Source organism: Dama dama, chromosome 12, assembly GCF_033118175.1.
Source record: "Dama dama isolate Ldn47 chromosome 12, ASM3311817v1, whole genome shotgun sequence".
Taxonomy (NCBI): domain Eukaryota; kingdom Metazoa; phylum Chordata; class Mammalia; order Artiodactyla; family Cervidae; genus Dama; species Dama dama.
The window spans coordinates 88,785,673-88,802,891 of record NC_083692.1 but is presented as its reverse complement, the minus strand read 5'-3'; the positions used below and the strand labels follow the sequence as shown (position 1 = coordinate 88,802,891).

Here is a 17,219-nt window from a genome sequence, read left to right as displayed (position 1 = left end):
GAGGGGGCTGATTGGCGTGGTGTGAGAGGTACATGGGAGAATGTGTTTGTAATAAGGGCATTCTCTGAAAGCACCTCGTTGCCGGAACCAGTACCCATATGTCAACCCATCTGTCACACTGAAATGTAGGCAGACGTTTACATTCATTTACCTGAAATGTCAAAAATTTGAAGCAGAGCCACTAGGAAATATAAATTTGACTTCATGTGATTTAGTAAAAGTAACAACAAAAACAAACCTCTGAAAAGAGATTAGGAGATTGGGAATTCTGACACTATTGTTGTGAGTGTGGGCAAGTCACAGACGCCTTCTGCGTCTCTGTCTTGTTATCTGCCAAGATAGCAATCGTACTAGTCTTGTCTGTTTCGTAGAGTTAGTGTCAAGTGAGAAAATGCATGTGAAGGGCTTCAGAAAGTTAGAAGTGCCTACCGAGGGTAGAAGATGTTGATATGTACAAGGAAGAGTGAACCCATAGAGAAGTATTTTGATTTAAATAAGTCTGAATGGAAGAGAAATCATTAGGCATGTGCTTCATGGGGCAAAAGTCAGTCTCTCCTTTCCTTTTGTGGACAGAACCACTCATCCCACAGGGTAGCTTGACAGCTCATATTTCTAAGAACTCACTGGTGAGAATTGGACATAATAAATAGTGAGGTGGCTGGGTTGTGGGGTTTGGTGCTGTAACCTCCTGTATCCCAGTGTCATGAAAGAACAGATTTGTCCAAAAAGTCCACAGTGCCCCCTTCATAGTCATATTGGTGGTTTCTATTTTGTTTCATTCGCTGTATGTTCATTTATCCATTCAACAGTGTGTGTCCAAACATCCAAACCTCTATCACCCTTCAAAGATTACCTAGATTTCACCTGCTTTTCAGAGGCTTCCATGTCCATCCTAGCACAGTACCTTTATCTACGTCTCATTTCTTCAGGCACACTCTGCTTTGGCATGTGTTGATGTTATCGTTGGTCTTGATTCCTTTCTGTAACTAGAATCCACGCCCTGGACACCTTTGTATCCCCACAACACTAGGACAGTTCCAGGTAGACAGCAGGTGCTCAGAAAGTAAGAACTGAATGAATGAGCAAATTGGGTGGATAAATGTCAGGTAGCCCCGAATCAGGCAGCATTTTCTGCATTTTCTGATCAGGCCGAGATGGGAGTGTAGTAAGTCCAGTTCTGCTTCTTGCCATGGAGGTTGATGGGGTGGAGGAGGCAGTGGTAAGGTAAAGACAATTACTGGGGGAGGCCATTGGTGACCCTGCTGTCTGCAGATGGCCCTGGAGGTCACTTGGCACGTCTCATCATCTGGCTCTCCTCTACTGAGCCTCTGCTGTGTATAAGACACTGTGCCGCAGGTTTGGAGAACAGAGAGGACTGTATCATAGCTCAGAAAATCTGAGGTCTCGCTGCATAGACAGCTAGTGTGTGTGAACAGCAGTGAGTTTTAAAGATAGTTGGAATGGTACTTGCTGCTGTTGTTCAGTCGCTCAGTCACGTCCGACTCTCTGCGACCCCATGGACTGCAGCATGCCAGGCTTCCCTGTCCTTCATCGTCGCTGGGAGCTTGCTCAAACTCATGTCCGTTGAGTTAGTGAAGCCACCCAACCACCTCATCCTCTGTCGTGAGAGTGGCAAGCTAGTGATGCAGAGTACTGTGGGTTAACGGTTCTTCGTCTCGGACTTGCTGGGTCTGCCCCCTCCCCTGCTGGCTGCCCCGCAGCTCCCCAGGACACTAGCACTTATTTGATTATAGAGCCAGGCTTTTGTGTTCACTGTTGTTACATGACTTTCGAGGAGAGAGGTATTGTAGACAGTGAAGTGAGGGTTGGAGCAGGGGTGGAAGGGACCATTTGGGAAAGCTTTATGTAAGAATTCACCCAGAAATTTCGGAAAAATTGGTAGGCATAGAGGAATGGAGAAGGCATTTGAGGCAAAGAGGAAAGGTATGAACAAGGGGACTAGGAGTTGGAATAGGTTAGATATCTATAGGAGACTGAGCTTGCCACTCTCACGACAGAGGATGAGGTGGTTGGGTGGCTTGAAATACTGATTCAACCAGTATTTACTGAATCCTTGCTAAAAATGCCTGGCAGAGTTCTTGTGCTTGGCATATAAGCAGGTATCATAAATGAAACAGATAGTCTATCTTTAAGGTTCTAGTGGGACAGTCAATTTCTTTGTGTTTGCCAGCATACAAATGAAAGTGGAGTGTTAGTTGCTCAGCTGTGCCTGACTCTTTGTAACCCCATGAACTGCAGCCCGCCAGGCTCTTCTGTCCATGGAATTCTCTAGGCATGCATACTGGAGTGGGTTGCCATTTCCTTCTCCAGGGGATCTTCCCAATCCAGGAATTGAACCCAGATCTCATGCATTGCAGACAGATTCTTTACTGTCTGAGCCACCAGGGTATCCCATACAAATAGCATACAAATAGATTGGGGAAGGTGCTATGAAGGAAAAGAATGGGCATCCATAAGAGAGAATTAGATGCACACCTTAGCTTCCCAGAGGAAGGTGACATATAAATGCAGGCCTGAACCATGGGGGGTAGGGGAAGAGGGTTCCAAACAGAGGAGGAGGGACCATGTGATGAGGGTTTTGAGGTGGGTGAAGAGGGTGGCACTGGGGGACTGAAAGACAGCTGTCGGTGGGGTTAGTGAGCCTCAGTGAGTGGGCACATTCAACTGGGAATACTGCATGCAGACTGAAGCCAGACTGTGGAAGGCCAGGCTGGGACATGTTAGAAACATTTTCTGAAGCCAGGTTATGTCTGGGTATGTTTCTGTGTCCCCCACGAGGGCTCCCTGGAGAGAGAGGAAAGTAGGGAGGAAGGGTGAGGGTCTCTCTAAACATCTTGTGATTCCTGTCCCTGTTTGCAGCTGGGCGATGGGACAGTTGTGGTGGATGAGCAGCAGGATAACAAGAAGCTGAAGGTGGGTGCCATGTGGAGTCTGCCCAGGGGGCCACTGCAGGGTTTCAGAGGATGACTACAGACCTGGGGCACTGTGGCCCAGAAGCTGGGGATCCTGGGCTGGGCTTAAGCCTGGGAAGCTCTTGGGAACTCTGTCAGGGTGAGCAGGGAGGGAGCCAGAAGGACTGTCACCTCCAGGTGGCCTTGGAGGGGGCGCTAGCTTGGGAGCTAAGCCCAGAATGTCATTGCTCACTGCCTGTGTGAGCATGGGCCTCAGATTCTGCATCAGTAAAATGTCTGGACTAGACAAACTCAAGTCCCAGTTTGTAGCCCCAACACTCTGGTCTAAAAGCCGAATTACTTGTGGCTTTGGAATGAACTAAGAGAAATATATGAAGGGTGGGGCAAGGGGGTTTGAGGTTTCTGAAAAACTATGTCTCAGCTGCCTTTGGCCTGTGGGGCATTTGGGAAGAAGTATGGGAACCTTAGAAGAGGCTGGGTCCCGAATGAAACTTCCCCCATCCTACGAAAATTCCTCGGCCTGTTGTGAAGTATTGTGTGACCATAGCCACTAGATGGCAGAAGAGTTCAGATCCAGAGGGTTGATTGGGAAAGGGAGGGCTGAGCGAGCGGTGTGTCTGACTTTGGATGTTTCCTTGTAAATCAGATGATGTTTCTATGTGTGTCACTATTGTAAAAATGAACAAAAAATCCAACCGAGTAAATTTAAAGATCAGATTGGCTTTATTCAGTGATTCCTGAATTGGGCAGCATCCCATTTAGCAAATAGAAAGGAGTTCCAGGTTGCTTCAGGCAAGGTCACCTTCCTTTGGGGGGTCTATCAGTAGATCACCTCACTAGTGTGCTAACCAGGTCATTCCAAACTCACTGGTTAAGAGTACATTCCTGGGAGGGGTTGAAACTGCAGTTAGGTTAGGTATTTTATGTTTCAGTTTGGTGATGTGAGCAGAGCACAAGTGACTGCATTTTGGGCCTTTGGTCTCTTTTTTAACGCTAGGAATGAGTATGTGTCACATCTGTGTGCCTGCATATACAGACGTGTGTATGTGTGTACCTGTGAAGGTCTCCTGAGCACATGGGTAGAAAAGAAAAGGCTGGATTCCGAAGACCTGGGTCCTTGTCTTAACTCCTTCATTTACGCCCCAAAGACGGTTAAGCACTCGGCCTTGTTGAGTTTTCAGTTTTTCCGTGGGTGGGTATCGTAGCCTTGCCTGTCTCTGGGGTGGGGCAGTGACAAGCACCAGGATGTTCTTTGCGGACTGTCAGGGGCTCTGCGCGTGCACGGCGGGGCTGTCTGTGAGGTGTGTGGGTGAGACTGTTTCTTAGAGACTTGCAGGGGTGGACAAACCCTCAGAAATGTGGTGTCCTTAATATACATCGTCTGCTCCCTGCGAAGAGCTTGGGGAATGACTTGGTATGTAGAATTAACCAGTCATGGAAGAGTTGAGGGGAGGCAGAGAAGGGAAGCGCTGTAACTCTCCTGTTGACGTGAAGGGAGAGGGGACTTCGAGATACGGCTCCCGATCTTTACTTTTCGTGAGGCCCCCCCCTTGCGGCTCCTCCCCTGGCTTGGACGGGGGCCCACTGAGGCCTGTGCGGCTCTTTCCTGCTCAGCTTTCGTCCGTGCTGACCCGAGGGAGCAGCTCGGCCTCTCTGCACAACAGCACCATCCGCAGCACCATCTACCAGCTCATGCTCCACAGCCTGGACCCTCTGGGGGAAGGTAAGCGAGGCCTGCCCAGACCTGCGTGGTCTCCCTGTCCACTCCTTCCCTTCTGAGCTGGACGGGAACTGGGACTTGTGAAACACAGAGGCAGTGGGGTGAGCGTGGGAGTGGGAGGAGAGCTAGCAGGGGAGGGTGGGTGGTAAGGGCAGGTGGTGGGAAGCCTTACCCAGAGGACCCTGAGGAGCTGAGGTCCTTGGCTGTGCACACCCACCACCTCCCTGTCTCTCTGTCCCTCCTGTGAAACGACAGGGTTCATCCGCAGTGAGTGGCCCTGAGGGTCGTGTGCCCTGCGCTGCTCTACGTGGGGGCCGCCCTCGGTGACTTCCTGCAGAGCCCACTCCCGTGAGTCAGCCCCGACATCCCACAGAGTCTCCAGCCGGATCGTGTGGCCAGGGTTGCTTCTGGGGGCACCTCCTGTGGGGCCCCACGGCTGGAAGTTCTGGCTGGTACCTTCCTTTGCTCTGCGTTCAGCTCTGGAGTCCTAGGAAGCTGGCTGACCCCTCTCCCAGCCAGGAATCCCAAAGGACACCCTGAGAGCCAGCAGAGCCACTTCTGGGAGTCGTGAGGGTCCAAAGTGCAGTGGAGGCTAAAGTCCAACTTGACAAGTGGTAGAAACAGCTGAGATTCTCACCATCCACCTACCGCATCTTGCCTGTTGCCCCGCTTCCTCAGAGAGCTGTCTCGGATACACTTTGCAGGCCCCGAAGGGCATCCTCAGGTACTCCCCTATTCTCCCAGGGCACCTCTGTCTCTGGGACGCTGGTGCAGCACTGGAGCCAGGCAGGAGGCCCGCCAAAGAAAACTGGCTTTGGGGCAGAAGCCAGGGAGTTGGAGCGCAGTTGGGCAGGTGGCTGGGGACTGAGCTGAAGGTGGCACCAGAGACTGACCCGTGAGGCCCAGGGACAGAGTTTAGGGGCTTCAGAATTTCTCAGACCCTGCAGCATCTTCTTCACATAGGATATTAGTTGTTTAAGACAAGCATATTATACTGTGAGAAGTAGAGTCAGAGATAAGGGGATCAAACCTTCTCTACAAAATCTCGAAGGTGACTATCCACAGACATTGGGAGAAGCCACCCCTATGTCAGCTCCAAAAAAAACAGCACCCCTGGGGTTTCGGGGTGGAGTCTGCAGCATCGGCAGCCTGTGGGTGGTCAGTGCTGGGGGTGTATCCAGCCAGGGCACCATGAAAGAAGCTGTGTCCCTGGGTTAGGCCTGGCTCTTCTGTGGAACTGCCGGCTCTAGTAAAGTCCTAAAGATAAAGCCCTTTTCCTGAATGGGCCTTCAGAGGCCCCGCCTGAGCCTCTTCCATGACCAGCAGCTGCCGCTGGCCTACTTGTCCTAACAGGATTATGTGAAGTCCAGGCCATGTCCAGGCCAGGCCGAGGTCAGAGGAGATTGATCCTAAGGAGATGATCCGGCCACACTGAGAGCCGAGAGGCCACGTGAGGAAACAAGCGCTGGGGGAGCCAGTGACCGTCATCCCCGGGAAGACAAGCGTGTCTTGTGTGGGTGTGTGGCGGGCATGCAACGGCCTTCCTGGGGAAGATTTGCTGATGTTGCTGGCGTGCAGTCCTGCTCAGAGAAGTCGGCCCTGATCCTGCACCCTGAGATTCCATCCAGGAGGGGCTTTGTTCCCAGCACTTTCCAGATATATGTTTGTGTTTCCGTATGCTATTTTCAGATGGCTATCCAGATGTTTCTGCCCTTTCCAAGGTTCCAGCTCTTTCCACAGGGCTGATCCGGGGTCTGAACTCTTACCCTGCGCAGGGGCTTTACCTCTCTAGAACCTCATGCTTCTTCTGGTGATTGCACATGGATGTGTGCGTATGTATATGAAAGAGACAAAGAAACAGAGAAAGTCCCTGAAGCTGACCTGCATTCATTAGTGGCAAGGGAAATGAGAGGTTAGGGCGTGTGATGAAGAAGGAGGAGGAAAGAGGGAAACTTGGTTTTCTTGCCAGCCCCTCCAGGCAACAGTTCACAGGCATTCTTGGTACCAGGACTGGGGCCAGGGGAGCCCTTGGATAAGCTGTGTGTTGTTCACCAAAAGACTGCAGTGCTTGATCAGTGTCTGTGGGGCACTGGAGCTGTCTGCATGAGGGAGGCAGTGCAGGACCCACTTCCTGACATCTCAGTTCTGATGGGACCTGCTGAGCAGGCCCACTGGGATGGGATGCTTCAAGGGGTCACACGTGCCAGAGTGATGGCTCTGTGGCGTGGAGCCAACTGCCAGAGGCAGCTGCAGCTGACCCACCCTGGTTGTTCAGGAGACAGGTGAGAGAAGGAAACTCCGGACCTGTTTCTGTTTCTGGACCTGTTCTGGACCCAGGCAGAGTTTGATTCCCAAATCTTCACAGTATGCTGGTGTTCTGAACTAGAGCATCTTCAGGGTCCCTTCTAAAGCAGACCCTCTGGAATGCTGGGCCTCAATGGTGCAGAAATGCTTCCCGGGTGGAACAGCTGCTCTCAGCGAGTTTTGTCGGCTCATCATTGTCATAGCTGACACTTACATAGTATCTTGTAATCAGCCAGGTGCTGATTTAAGCATGTTCGTATATAAATGTATGTATTCCTTCAGCAACTCTCTTAAGATTTTATAGGTGAGGAATCTGAGGTACAGAGGATCACCCTGCTGGAGCCACAGCTAGCAAGTGGCAGAACTAGGATTCAAACCCAGGCATCTGGCTCCAAAATCTAAGCTAACATAGCAACATTTAATTGCAACAGTTAAAGTATTTTTGTTTATTTTGTCCCTTGGATCCCTACATCAGTGTTCCGAGTATATCATATTGTTGCTTTTTTAGAGAGGGTGCACAGGCTTCCCAAGGCCACTTGGCACTCAGGGGCAGAGCCAGCCTGGAGCCCAGAATAGACGCTGTGGCTTTGTTCTGTCACCTGTGCCCTGTCCCCAGCTCGCGGCCTACACAGCCGTGAGCAGGACCCTCCTGAGGCCCTGCACCTGTCTCTGTGCCTCTCAGCTGAAATTTCACACCTGCAGCACTGGCATGTTGCCGGGAACATGGTCATATTCAAAGAGAGTTGACTTCCCCATGTTTATTTTCTGGAAATCAGGGCAGCACTATTCTGTGCATGACGCCCTGTGGACAACCAGCAAAGCCTAAGGCGTGCACAGGGGTCTGGAAGGAGGCTCTGCTTGGGCTCCAGGTATCTGAGGTTGAAAGGAGTGTGACAGGAGCCTGATGATCCGTCATTTCCCTTTCCCACTGGAGAGGGGAGGCTTATGAACATGGCCACAGTAGTGCCCCTGGAGCCAGAGCAAAACTTCTAGTAAATTCATAGACGGTAAACCGCAGACCTTACAGTCTAGTCCAAGGGTTGCAGGAACACCTCCCTGTCATTATTTTCCCATTCCCTGCCCATTTCAGACATCACCAATGAATCATGGTGCTCTGCAGCCAAGCTTGGAGCAGAATTCTCAATTCAGCACCCAGGCAGTCATCACATGAGTTCATAAAGGACATAAATACTATTTGTTGCCCCCAAGTCTAATCATGTCATTTTATCAGAAAGAAATAGGCCTAGAGTGGGGAAGTGACTAGCTGAAGGTCATAGCTAGTTAGTGACAGTGTAGGGAATTTAAGGCAAAAGTTTGGGAATTGGGCACTGTGAATAGGCCTAGGAGGACCAGAGTCTGCATATTGCAAGTTCCAGGCCAGACTTTTTCCACCCAGTTCAGCTGCTCTGGCTGTCAGCTGACCAGGCTGGCTGAAGGGTGTAGCAGGGACACTGCGGTCCTGGATAAGACGTGTTTCCTTTCTCATTCACAGCCCGGCCCTCCAAGGACAAGGAGGAGGTGACCTTGATTCAGGAGGCAAAAGCCACACCTCAGGCCAAAGCAGAGAGCAGACCAGAAGGTGAGAGGATGGTGAGACCAGTTGGTTCTCTCCTGCCGCCTTCCTGCCTCCCATCATCCAGGGTCTGGGCATGCCTTTTGCCCTTTCTGGGCCAGCCAGCCAGAGTGACGAGCTAGCGCTGCCCTGTGCCCGCTGTCGTCCGGCCTCCTTCTCCCACTGTGTTCCCTTCCTGACGTGGCTGCAGGCCCGAGGGCAGCTCTGTACGGCCCACTCTGTACTCCCCTCATAGGGTAGGCAAGGCCTGGCGAGGGTGTTGAACTTCTTTGCTAAATCTTGTCCCAGATGAGAGTCTGTTGGACTCTGTTTCTTCTTCCTGTTGCTTCTACACAAGGACAGTGCTGCTAGGGAATTGGTCTGAGACCAGCAACCCCAGTCATGGAGGGCTGTCGGGGTTTGGTGACACAGAAGTCCAGCACCCGCATGGCGCTGGGACGACGGAGTGAGACAGCTCCGCACAGCACCACAGGCCTGCCTCATCCACCAAGCAGGCGGGTATAGCAGCGTTGTTCCCCTTCTGTAGACAAGGAAACTGAAGCTCAGAGAGATCAAGTGGCTTGTCCAGAGCCAGGCGGCCAAGAAGTGAGAGAGCCTGTACCTAAACCCAGATCTCCAGACTTCGCGATTCTCTTTCCCGCCATCCTATTCCAAGGCTCCCTAGCTGCTGCCTTGGAAAGCATCGGGCTCCTCTCCATGCAGCTGGTTAGGGGGAAGGGTCAGGCACTGAGGGTGGGGCTTTGCGCTCTCTCCCAAGCTGTTCACAGTATCCTTGGCCACAGTGCCAGGATGTAAATGCCTGGAAATCCTGGGAGAGAGAGGAGAGCTCTGCCAGCTGTCCTCATGTGCAGACATCTCTATGGACAGGACAGGACAGGATGTCACATCATTTTCCTTCTCCGGTTCACGGGGAGTGCCCCAAACAGACCTTCTGAGACCCTGAAGTGGACAAATCCAATAGCCCTGTAGCCACTCCCACCATCCAGCTGCACTCAGCACCCAGCACACTCTTCTGACCTATCCCATGTTTATCCTTTAAAGAGGAGGAGCCGGCCAAGCTCCCTGCGGTCACGGTCACACCAGCCCCTGCTCCAGACGTCAAGGGAGATCAGGAGGAGGATCCTGGCAGTCAGGTAGGCACAAGCCTCTTCCCAGGTGGCAGAATTTGAGAGGCCCAGGGAAGCACTTGCCATCCAAAAGTCAGTCCTTCCTGAAGGTTGGAAATGGCTGTTGAAGGACTGCGCTTTCTTTGAAGATCGCACACCTTATGGGGCCGGTTAATTCACTGTAATACCTTAGTGTGAGTGAGATAATATGTATGAGAATATGTTGCCAACTGTCACATGCTGTAAAGATGTGAGCGTAACTGTTGGCGTTCTGTCAGCCGCTAGGGTACAGTGAAGCCAGGCAGCCTGAAACACAGCAGAAGGGCTGCTGGGCAAAGGCCTTGGGACCTTCCAAGGTGCCTCAGCCTGGTTCACAGGGCTTCCTGAGTTCTGACACTGCTGCCTTTAGTCTCACAGCCTCTCTCCCACCTTGTTGCAGCAAAACTGAACTTCTTGTCTCCATGCTTTTTACCTCCAGGCCTTGGCTCACATGGCCTCCTCCTTCCAGAATGCCCCTTTCCCCTACATCTTCATATATCCTAGTCTCACCCATTCCTCCAAGCTAGTGTGAATGCCGCTTTTGCCACAAAGCTTCCTTGATCCCTGCAGTGTGAGTGTCCATGGTGCTCTGGTCCTCTCAGGGCCCTTATCGCTGCCTTCCCTGTCCTCTGCTTGTGAATCTCTCTGAGTGCCCCTGCGAGGCGGTGAGCTTCCTGAAGGCAGGATCCAAGTCTGAGTGGTCTCTGTCTCCCACTGCTCCCCTGCCCTCCCCGCCCGCCCCAGAAGCACCATGCTGTGCAATGGCTGTTCTCAGTGAGGGTTCAGTGACTGACAGTAAATGTGCGTTTAGTTTACAAATCCCATCCCTGATATTCTCTTCTATTGGATACTCAGAAGCACTCAATTATATCTAATCCTTAGGTCAGCAACTTTGGGTTCAGTGTCTAAGACATCTTCAGTGGTAGCGTGAGTGTCCTGAGTTGGCCAGTTACAGCTGGCTTAAGTAAAAGGGGTTGAGAGGATACAGAGGTGTCTCCCGGGATCCCAGGTCAGGAAGTGAAACTTGGTCCCACAGCGAGTTGGACCTAGGCCTGGGAAGGCGCCTGTGACCCTGCTGGCCTCACGGCGTGTCCCGCCCTCCCTCATGTCCTTCGCTGTGTGCAGGCTTTATTCTCCTGGCAGCCTGCCTCCACTGCCTCCTTATTAGCACACTTAGACCTAAACTGCTACCCCAGTCCTCCAGTCCACAGTGGGGTCAACCAGTGACTGGCTCCCTGTCTCAGAAGACAGTGGATCCATTCAAACCAGGTCACAGGTCAGGGGTCAAACCTACATCCAGTCAACTGTGGTGGGGGAGGGGGATGCTTTGGCTGCGACGTGGGTGAAGGAGCCGCCTGTCAGGGGCTATTGGGGTTGACAGTTCTCAGAGAAGAGGCTGCTATTGATTTAAATGACGTCATTTTCTCCAGATTACCGTGGGGAAGGGAGGGCGGGAGTTATTCATTCTCATCTGAAAGCACAAGCCTCATAGATACTAATATTTGGGTGGTCTGAACCCTGGTTGCACATTAAAATAACTTGGGGAAGCTTTAAAAACTAGCCAGGGCCTACTCTCAAGCAGTGAAGTCAGGATATCTGGGGTGGGTCCTTGGGCATCAATGTCTTTAAATCCTCTAGGTGATTTTAGCATGCAGCAGAGTTTAGAATCACTGAGCACCCCCTGGGGATTGGCAGTGTCATGGAATTTGTTAGGGATGATGTCCTTCATGAGCACACAGCCTGGGTCATTTACTCAGTTGGGTCAGCACACTGTTGTAGGTCACTAGGAGCCTAATCTGAGGACTGTAAGAATCAACGGCTTTTAGAGCGTGTGGAGTCAGTCCGTGAGATTCTACTTCAGTTGGTTCAGTGGGGCGAGGAAATTTGTATTTCTAATAAGCTACCGGGTTTGGGACCCAAAGCTCTCATTCATTTCTGGCATTTGGGGAGCAGGGTAGCTTGGTGGTGAGGAGGCCAAGCACTGGACTGTTCACATTCAAATCCCAGCTTCATTACTGACCGACTGTGTGGACCATGAGCAGGTTATTTAACTCCCCTGTACCCTTGCTGCTTCATCTGTCAGATGGGTTTAGTTCTGTCTGTATGATAAATTAATGACTCAGGAAACTAGTAAGTGCTAGTTGTTATTATTATACTGCTTAGCATGATGCCTGGCACATAAAAACCCCCAGTGAATTGGTATCATCATCATCATTTTACACATATAATACAGCAGTTGAGCTTTCGATGGACTCAGAAATGTGCTGTATCCACCAAAAGATATCATGCCATTTTAGGCAACATTAATGGGAGCATCGTATCTAAAATAGGGGCATGATAATCCTGTTGGATTCTGTGAGGTGTTATTTTAGAAGCCTCCTCATGGGGTATAAGCTAACTAGAATGAGTTCATCAAGAAGGGGAGGAGGCTGTAGGACATAGTATGGGGAACCATAGAAGGACCTGGGAGTCTTTAACCCAGGGAAGAGAGGCTGTCCCTGTGTGGAGAGTGTTCTTTGTAGCTCCAAAAAGTAAACCTATACACAGAGGGTGGAACTTTGGTATAAATTTTGGACTTCAAACCAATCAGAGTTGTCAGGATGACAGAAACTGCTTTACGTGGTGAGTTCTCCACCCCTAGAAATGATCAATAAAGACAGGAATGAGTAGGAGTGTTGTAAAGGGAATTTTTGCTGAATGATTGCACTTGTTTGTTCCTCATACTCAAGCTTTTAGATACATTCTGAGAACAACAACAACAAAAAATGGTGGGGAGAAGCGGGGAAGAGAACAAGCAGAGCAGTCATTTCCCATTAATCTGTTGGTTTTGGATTGCAGGGAGTAGGGGCTGAAGCTGAGAGCACAGGTGAAAGGACAGGTGACGAGGTGGAAGCTCCTGCTGAAGGTGAAAATGGAGAGCCAAGTGGAGGTGACGCTCCATTAGAAGGTGAAAGTGAAGGAAAAGGAGAGAATGGATGTGAAGGTGACATCCTGGCAGAAAGGAAAGGCGATGATGAAAGTGAAGGTGAAATCCAGGCAGGAGAAGATGGCGAAGTGAGAGGTGATGAAGGTGAAATCCAGGCAGGAGAAGACGGTGAAGTGAAAGGTGATGAAGATGAAGGTGAAATCCAGGCAGGAGAAGACGGTGAAGTGAAAGGTGATGAAGATGAAGGTGAAATCCAGGCAGGAGAAGACGGTGAAGTGAAAGGTGATGAAGATGAAGGTGAAATCCAGGCAGGAGAAGACGGTGAAGTGAAAGGTGATGAAAGTAAAGGTGAAATCCAGGCAGGAGAAGGTGGTGAAGGTGAAACTGAAGAGCAGGAATTGAATGCTGAAATTCAAGGTGAAGCCAAAGATGACGAGGAAGGTGTAGATGGTGAAGGGGAAGGTGATGGAGGTGACAATGAAGATGAAGAAGAGGAAGACGAAGGAGAGGAAGACGAAGAAGAGGAAGATGAAGAAGAGGAAGAGGAGGAGGAAGAGGAGGAAAATGAGCAGCCTTTGTCCCTGGAATGGCCTGAGACCAGGCGGAAGCAAGCCATTTACCTCTTTCTCCTGCCCATTGTGTTCCCGCTGTGGCTGACGGTTCCCGACGTCCGGAGGCTGGTGGGTTTGCCCAGCTGTCCCCAAGTCGCCCATCCCTAGGGAGGCCCTGGGGCCTCTCCGCATGCCCACTCAGAGGAGGGGGGTGACAGGGCAAATCAGCTTGTCAGGCTCAGCCACAGAGGGTCTGGGATGGAACCTGCAGCTCTGGAGGGGACCATGCACCTAAGGGGTATACTGATGGACTTGGGAAGCCCTGGAATGTTTGTTTCCACCACCATAAGCAATGTGAAACAATCTCTCCTTAAATTCTGTTTCTTGATTTGAGTATGGGAATGATGCCACTGCATACCCTCTGTATTTCCTAGCGACATTGTGAAGACCTAGGGTTCTAAGTGCTGTTTCTACCCAGTATTCCTGTTTATAGGGAAAGGTCTGACTAACATACTCCACCCAAAGGGGACCCATATTCTGTCTCTGGGTCCAGAGAGGGGCAGAGTGGGGAAAAGTTGCTGAAGTCAAACCAGATACCTAGATTGGCTAGTCCTAGTGCAAGCAAATAGCTCTCTTCATTTTGTTGATGCTGAACCCCCTGTCTAGACTCATCTAGAGTGGGCCACTAACCCCATCCTTTTTGAGGTCCTCACTGGAGACAGAGGTCAAACATCTCCACATCATCTCCATCATTCCTCCCGCAGATCTCATCATTGTTTCTGGGGCCCTCTCAGAAAGGCCAGAGCCCTTTAGCCTCTGCAACTTATTTCTCTTCCTTTTCAAACTTTCAAACAGGAGGCTAAGAAGTTTTTTGTTATCACCTTCCTGGGATCCATCCTGTGGATAGCCATGTTCTCATACCTCATGGTTTGGTGGGCTCACCAGGTGAGTGTGGGGAAGGAACTAAATCCTGCATCCGTGGGCCAAAAGGACATTTTTCCTTCTGGGTGAATTTCTGGTACCCAGGGAATGGCGAGGACCAAGTCAATGTGTAGTTTATACATTGTTTGTAAAGGCTTAGAAGTAGACTTTATACTCCAAGGGATGTAGTATTCTTCAAGCAGGGCTCTTCTGTCCTCTGTTCACACCACCATCTGACAGAAGGCCCTTCTCAACCTGACCCGGCTGGCCATTCCTCATCAGCCTTACTCCCTGCTTTCTGTCCTGCGTCGGCCACTTCTCTCCGCCTGGTGAGACCGTGCACAGTAGAGAGAGCAGGCTCAGTTTTGCCTCCTTCCTGGCATTAATGAGTCGTCTTGAGTGCTCATGGCTTTTCTCCTCCACCTGGAACACTGCACTCAGCACAGCGTGTTATTACTGTTTACATGCTTTTCTCTTTTAAGCTGAGAGTAGGGTCAGTGTCGCACTGTTCATACTTTTGCCTCCAGCCTCTAAAAAGTTCCTGGCACATAGCAGGTGTCGGTGGGTCTGGAAATAGAAACATAACATGAAGGAGGAGCAGTTCTTCTGGGAAGGTAGAGGTGTTGTGGTTGGAATGACAGTAAGTGGTAATCATAGATGGACTTCAGCCAGGTTAGAAAAGAGCATCATCATCCTCTGAAGCCTTGAGCAGAGGCCCTGTTTTCTCTCCACGGCCCATCTCCCCAACTGTTAGTTTTGCATGACCCCACCTCACTCAGGCCAAGGGAACGTTAACTCCGAGGAAGGTGATGGTTTTGCACAAAGTAGTACGTGGTTGGTGCTTCAGAGAGCCTCAGATTTTTCAACTGCTGTTGCCATGGTTTCTCTATTTACCAGGTTGGCGAAACAATAGGGATTTCTGAAGAGATCATGGGTTTGACAATCCTAGCAGCAGGCACATCAATTCCTGACCTCATCACCAGTGTGATTGTTGCTCGGAAAGGCCTGGGAGACATGGCTGTGTCAAGCTCCGTGGGCAGTAACATATTTGATATCACCGTGGGGTGAGTGGCAAACTGACTTTCCTAAAGCATATCATGGCTGGAAAACAGTGTTGGCTCTGTCCATTCATTATACGTGGAATAAAAGGGCGTTTATGTTATTAGTTTCTACAAGGTAACAAAGTATCCTCCTTTCATTCATCACAGCCAGAAGGATGATAGAACTAAAATGCTGCCTGAAATCGGACTGGAATTTATGGATAAATTGAAAACGGAAGTCCATTAAATTCCATTACAAAATACAGTCAAATGCTTGGCTCACTGACCCCCAAGGTGGTGGAGATGGGGTTGGAAGGAGCAGTGACTTCCTGCCTTACTTCCTGGTATTCCTGCTCCTTTGCATTTGGACTCCTGCCTGCTCAGAGGTTCTAAAAAGCATTTTGCGTTAACAAGTAAATGCTGCACCTCCTGTAGGGACTTGCTTACCCACCCCTCCCGTCTGTCACAGCACAGCACCTGCACTGTTTTCATCTCCCCATCTCCCCAGGGTGTGGGTGTGGCTGTGAGTTTTTTCACTTGAATTTGTTTATGTGTGTGTTTGCAGGGTAGAGCAGGTTAAAAGGCTGAGGAGAGCCCTAACCACTAACAAGTGTCAGGAAATGTTGTCCTGAGCTAGGCCTTATCATAAGGATTTAGAGATTTAGTCATACAGAAGCCACAGCGTATGAAGAAAACAACTCAGACCCAGAAAACCTGTTTTAATCTAGGCTTTCCAATTACTATCTGCAAGTACTTGGGCACATAATTTTAATTTCCCTGGACTTTAGCTTTCTATGGCAACCCACTTCAGTACCCCTGCCTGGAAAACCCCATGGACAGAGGAGCCTGGTAGGCTACAGTCCATGGGGTCGCAGAGTCAGACGACTGAGCAACTTCACTTTCCTTTCCTTTCGTTTTCTAATCTTTGACATGAATGAATATTTTCTGTTCTATTTCATGTTTGTGGAAAAATAAGTGCTTTGTAAATTATGAAGTACTGTTGTGTACCTGGGACTACTATCAACATAAAGAATATTCACACACTGTTCTTCTGTCTTGCAGCCTGCCCCTTCCTTGGATGCTTTTCTCTCTTATCAATGGATTGCAGCCTGTTGCTGTCAGTAGCAATGGCTTGTTCTGTGCAATTGTTTTGCTTTTTCTCATGCTCCTCTTTGTGATCTCTTCAATTGCATTATGCAAGTGGAGAATGAACAAGATCCTGGGCTTCACCATGTTTCTCCTGTACTTTGTATTCCTGATAATCAGTGTGATGCTGGAAGATCGAATCATATCCTGCCCTGTATCTGTCTGAGTCAGAGTCACTGTTGCTCAAAATGGACATGGATCAGAAAACTATGCCAGAAGTTACTGCACATCTCATCACATTAAAGAAAGAATGAACCTGATCTGGGAGAGTGAAGTGAGTGGCCAGGAACCTTTGAGGTGGATGTGATGGGGGCTGAAGTCTGTCCTTGGAAGCACCTGCAGCTCATTGCGGATCAGGACTCTGGAGGGGTGGCGTTCCTACCACCCCTTCACGGAGGCCAAGAAGGACCTGAGTCAGAGGCTTTTCTAACATGAGATAACTGGGAGTGAGGGTTGGGACAGGCATCATAGCAATAAGACAAGCACCCATGTGACAGTTCCCTGATTAATCTTGAAAGGCTGCTGATCCAAAAAAGGCAGGTGTGGTCTCACCTTCCTGGCCCTTGCCCCCAGCACATGCTGCAATTTGCTGTCTCCTCTTTTACTGTTCAAAGTATGTGCTTCTATCAGGTTTGTACTCCTTACAGTTCAGTTACTGGTGAGGTTAAGGGGACGAAATATAACAAGAATAATTATCATTACATATCGTAGTCCAGTAAAATGTATATCAATGTTTTACAGCTTTTTCAAAGGAGGATATCTGCTCTCATTGTTGCATTTCTGAAAAGTCAAAATAAGCAGCCCAAGAAATTATAATTTGCCCTTCAGTTGGAAGGTTTGGATATTAGGGGAGGAAAACTATTCTGAGGGTCATTTAAAAATATGTCCTTACCCAAGTTTGTGTGGCATTAGACATTCTAACAAAGCTGTCCCGGCTCTGTGCCCCACCCCTCTTACAGT

General features: G+C 49.9%; 1 protein-coding gene across 1 annotated transcript in view; it reads left to right on the top strand.

Annotated features, from left to right (window-relative positions):
* The window catches only part of SLC24A1 (solute carrier family 24 member 1), a 51,608-nt gene extending 34,790 nt beyond the window's left edge, over positions 1-16,818 (top strand). The window contains exons 5-12 of the mRNA XM_061158032.1: positions 2,881-2,934; positions 4,548-4,656; positions 8,450-8,536; positions 9,572-9,663; positions 12,514-13,281; positions 14,008-14,097; positions 14,971-15,137; positions 16,176-16,818. Coding sequence (XP_061014015.1) covers positions 2,881-2,934; positions 4,548-4,656; positions 8,450-8,536; positions 9,572-9,663; positions 12,514-13,281; positions 14,008-14,097; positions 14,971-15,137; positions 16,176-16,425 — 1,617 coding nt within the window. The 3' untranslated portion in view covers positions 16,426-16,818. The remainder of the gene's footprint in view (positions 1-2,880; positions 2,935-4,547; positions 4,657-8,449; positions 8,537-9,571; positions 9,664-12,513; positions 13,282-14,007; positions 14,098-14,970; positions 15,138-16,175) is intronic.
* The last annotated feature ends 401 nt before the right edge of the window (positions 16,819-17,219 follow it).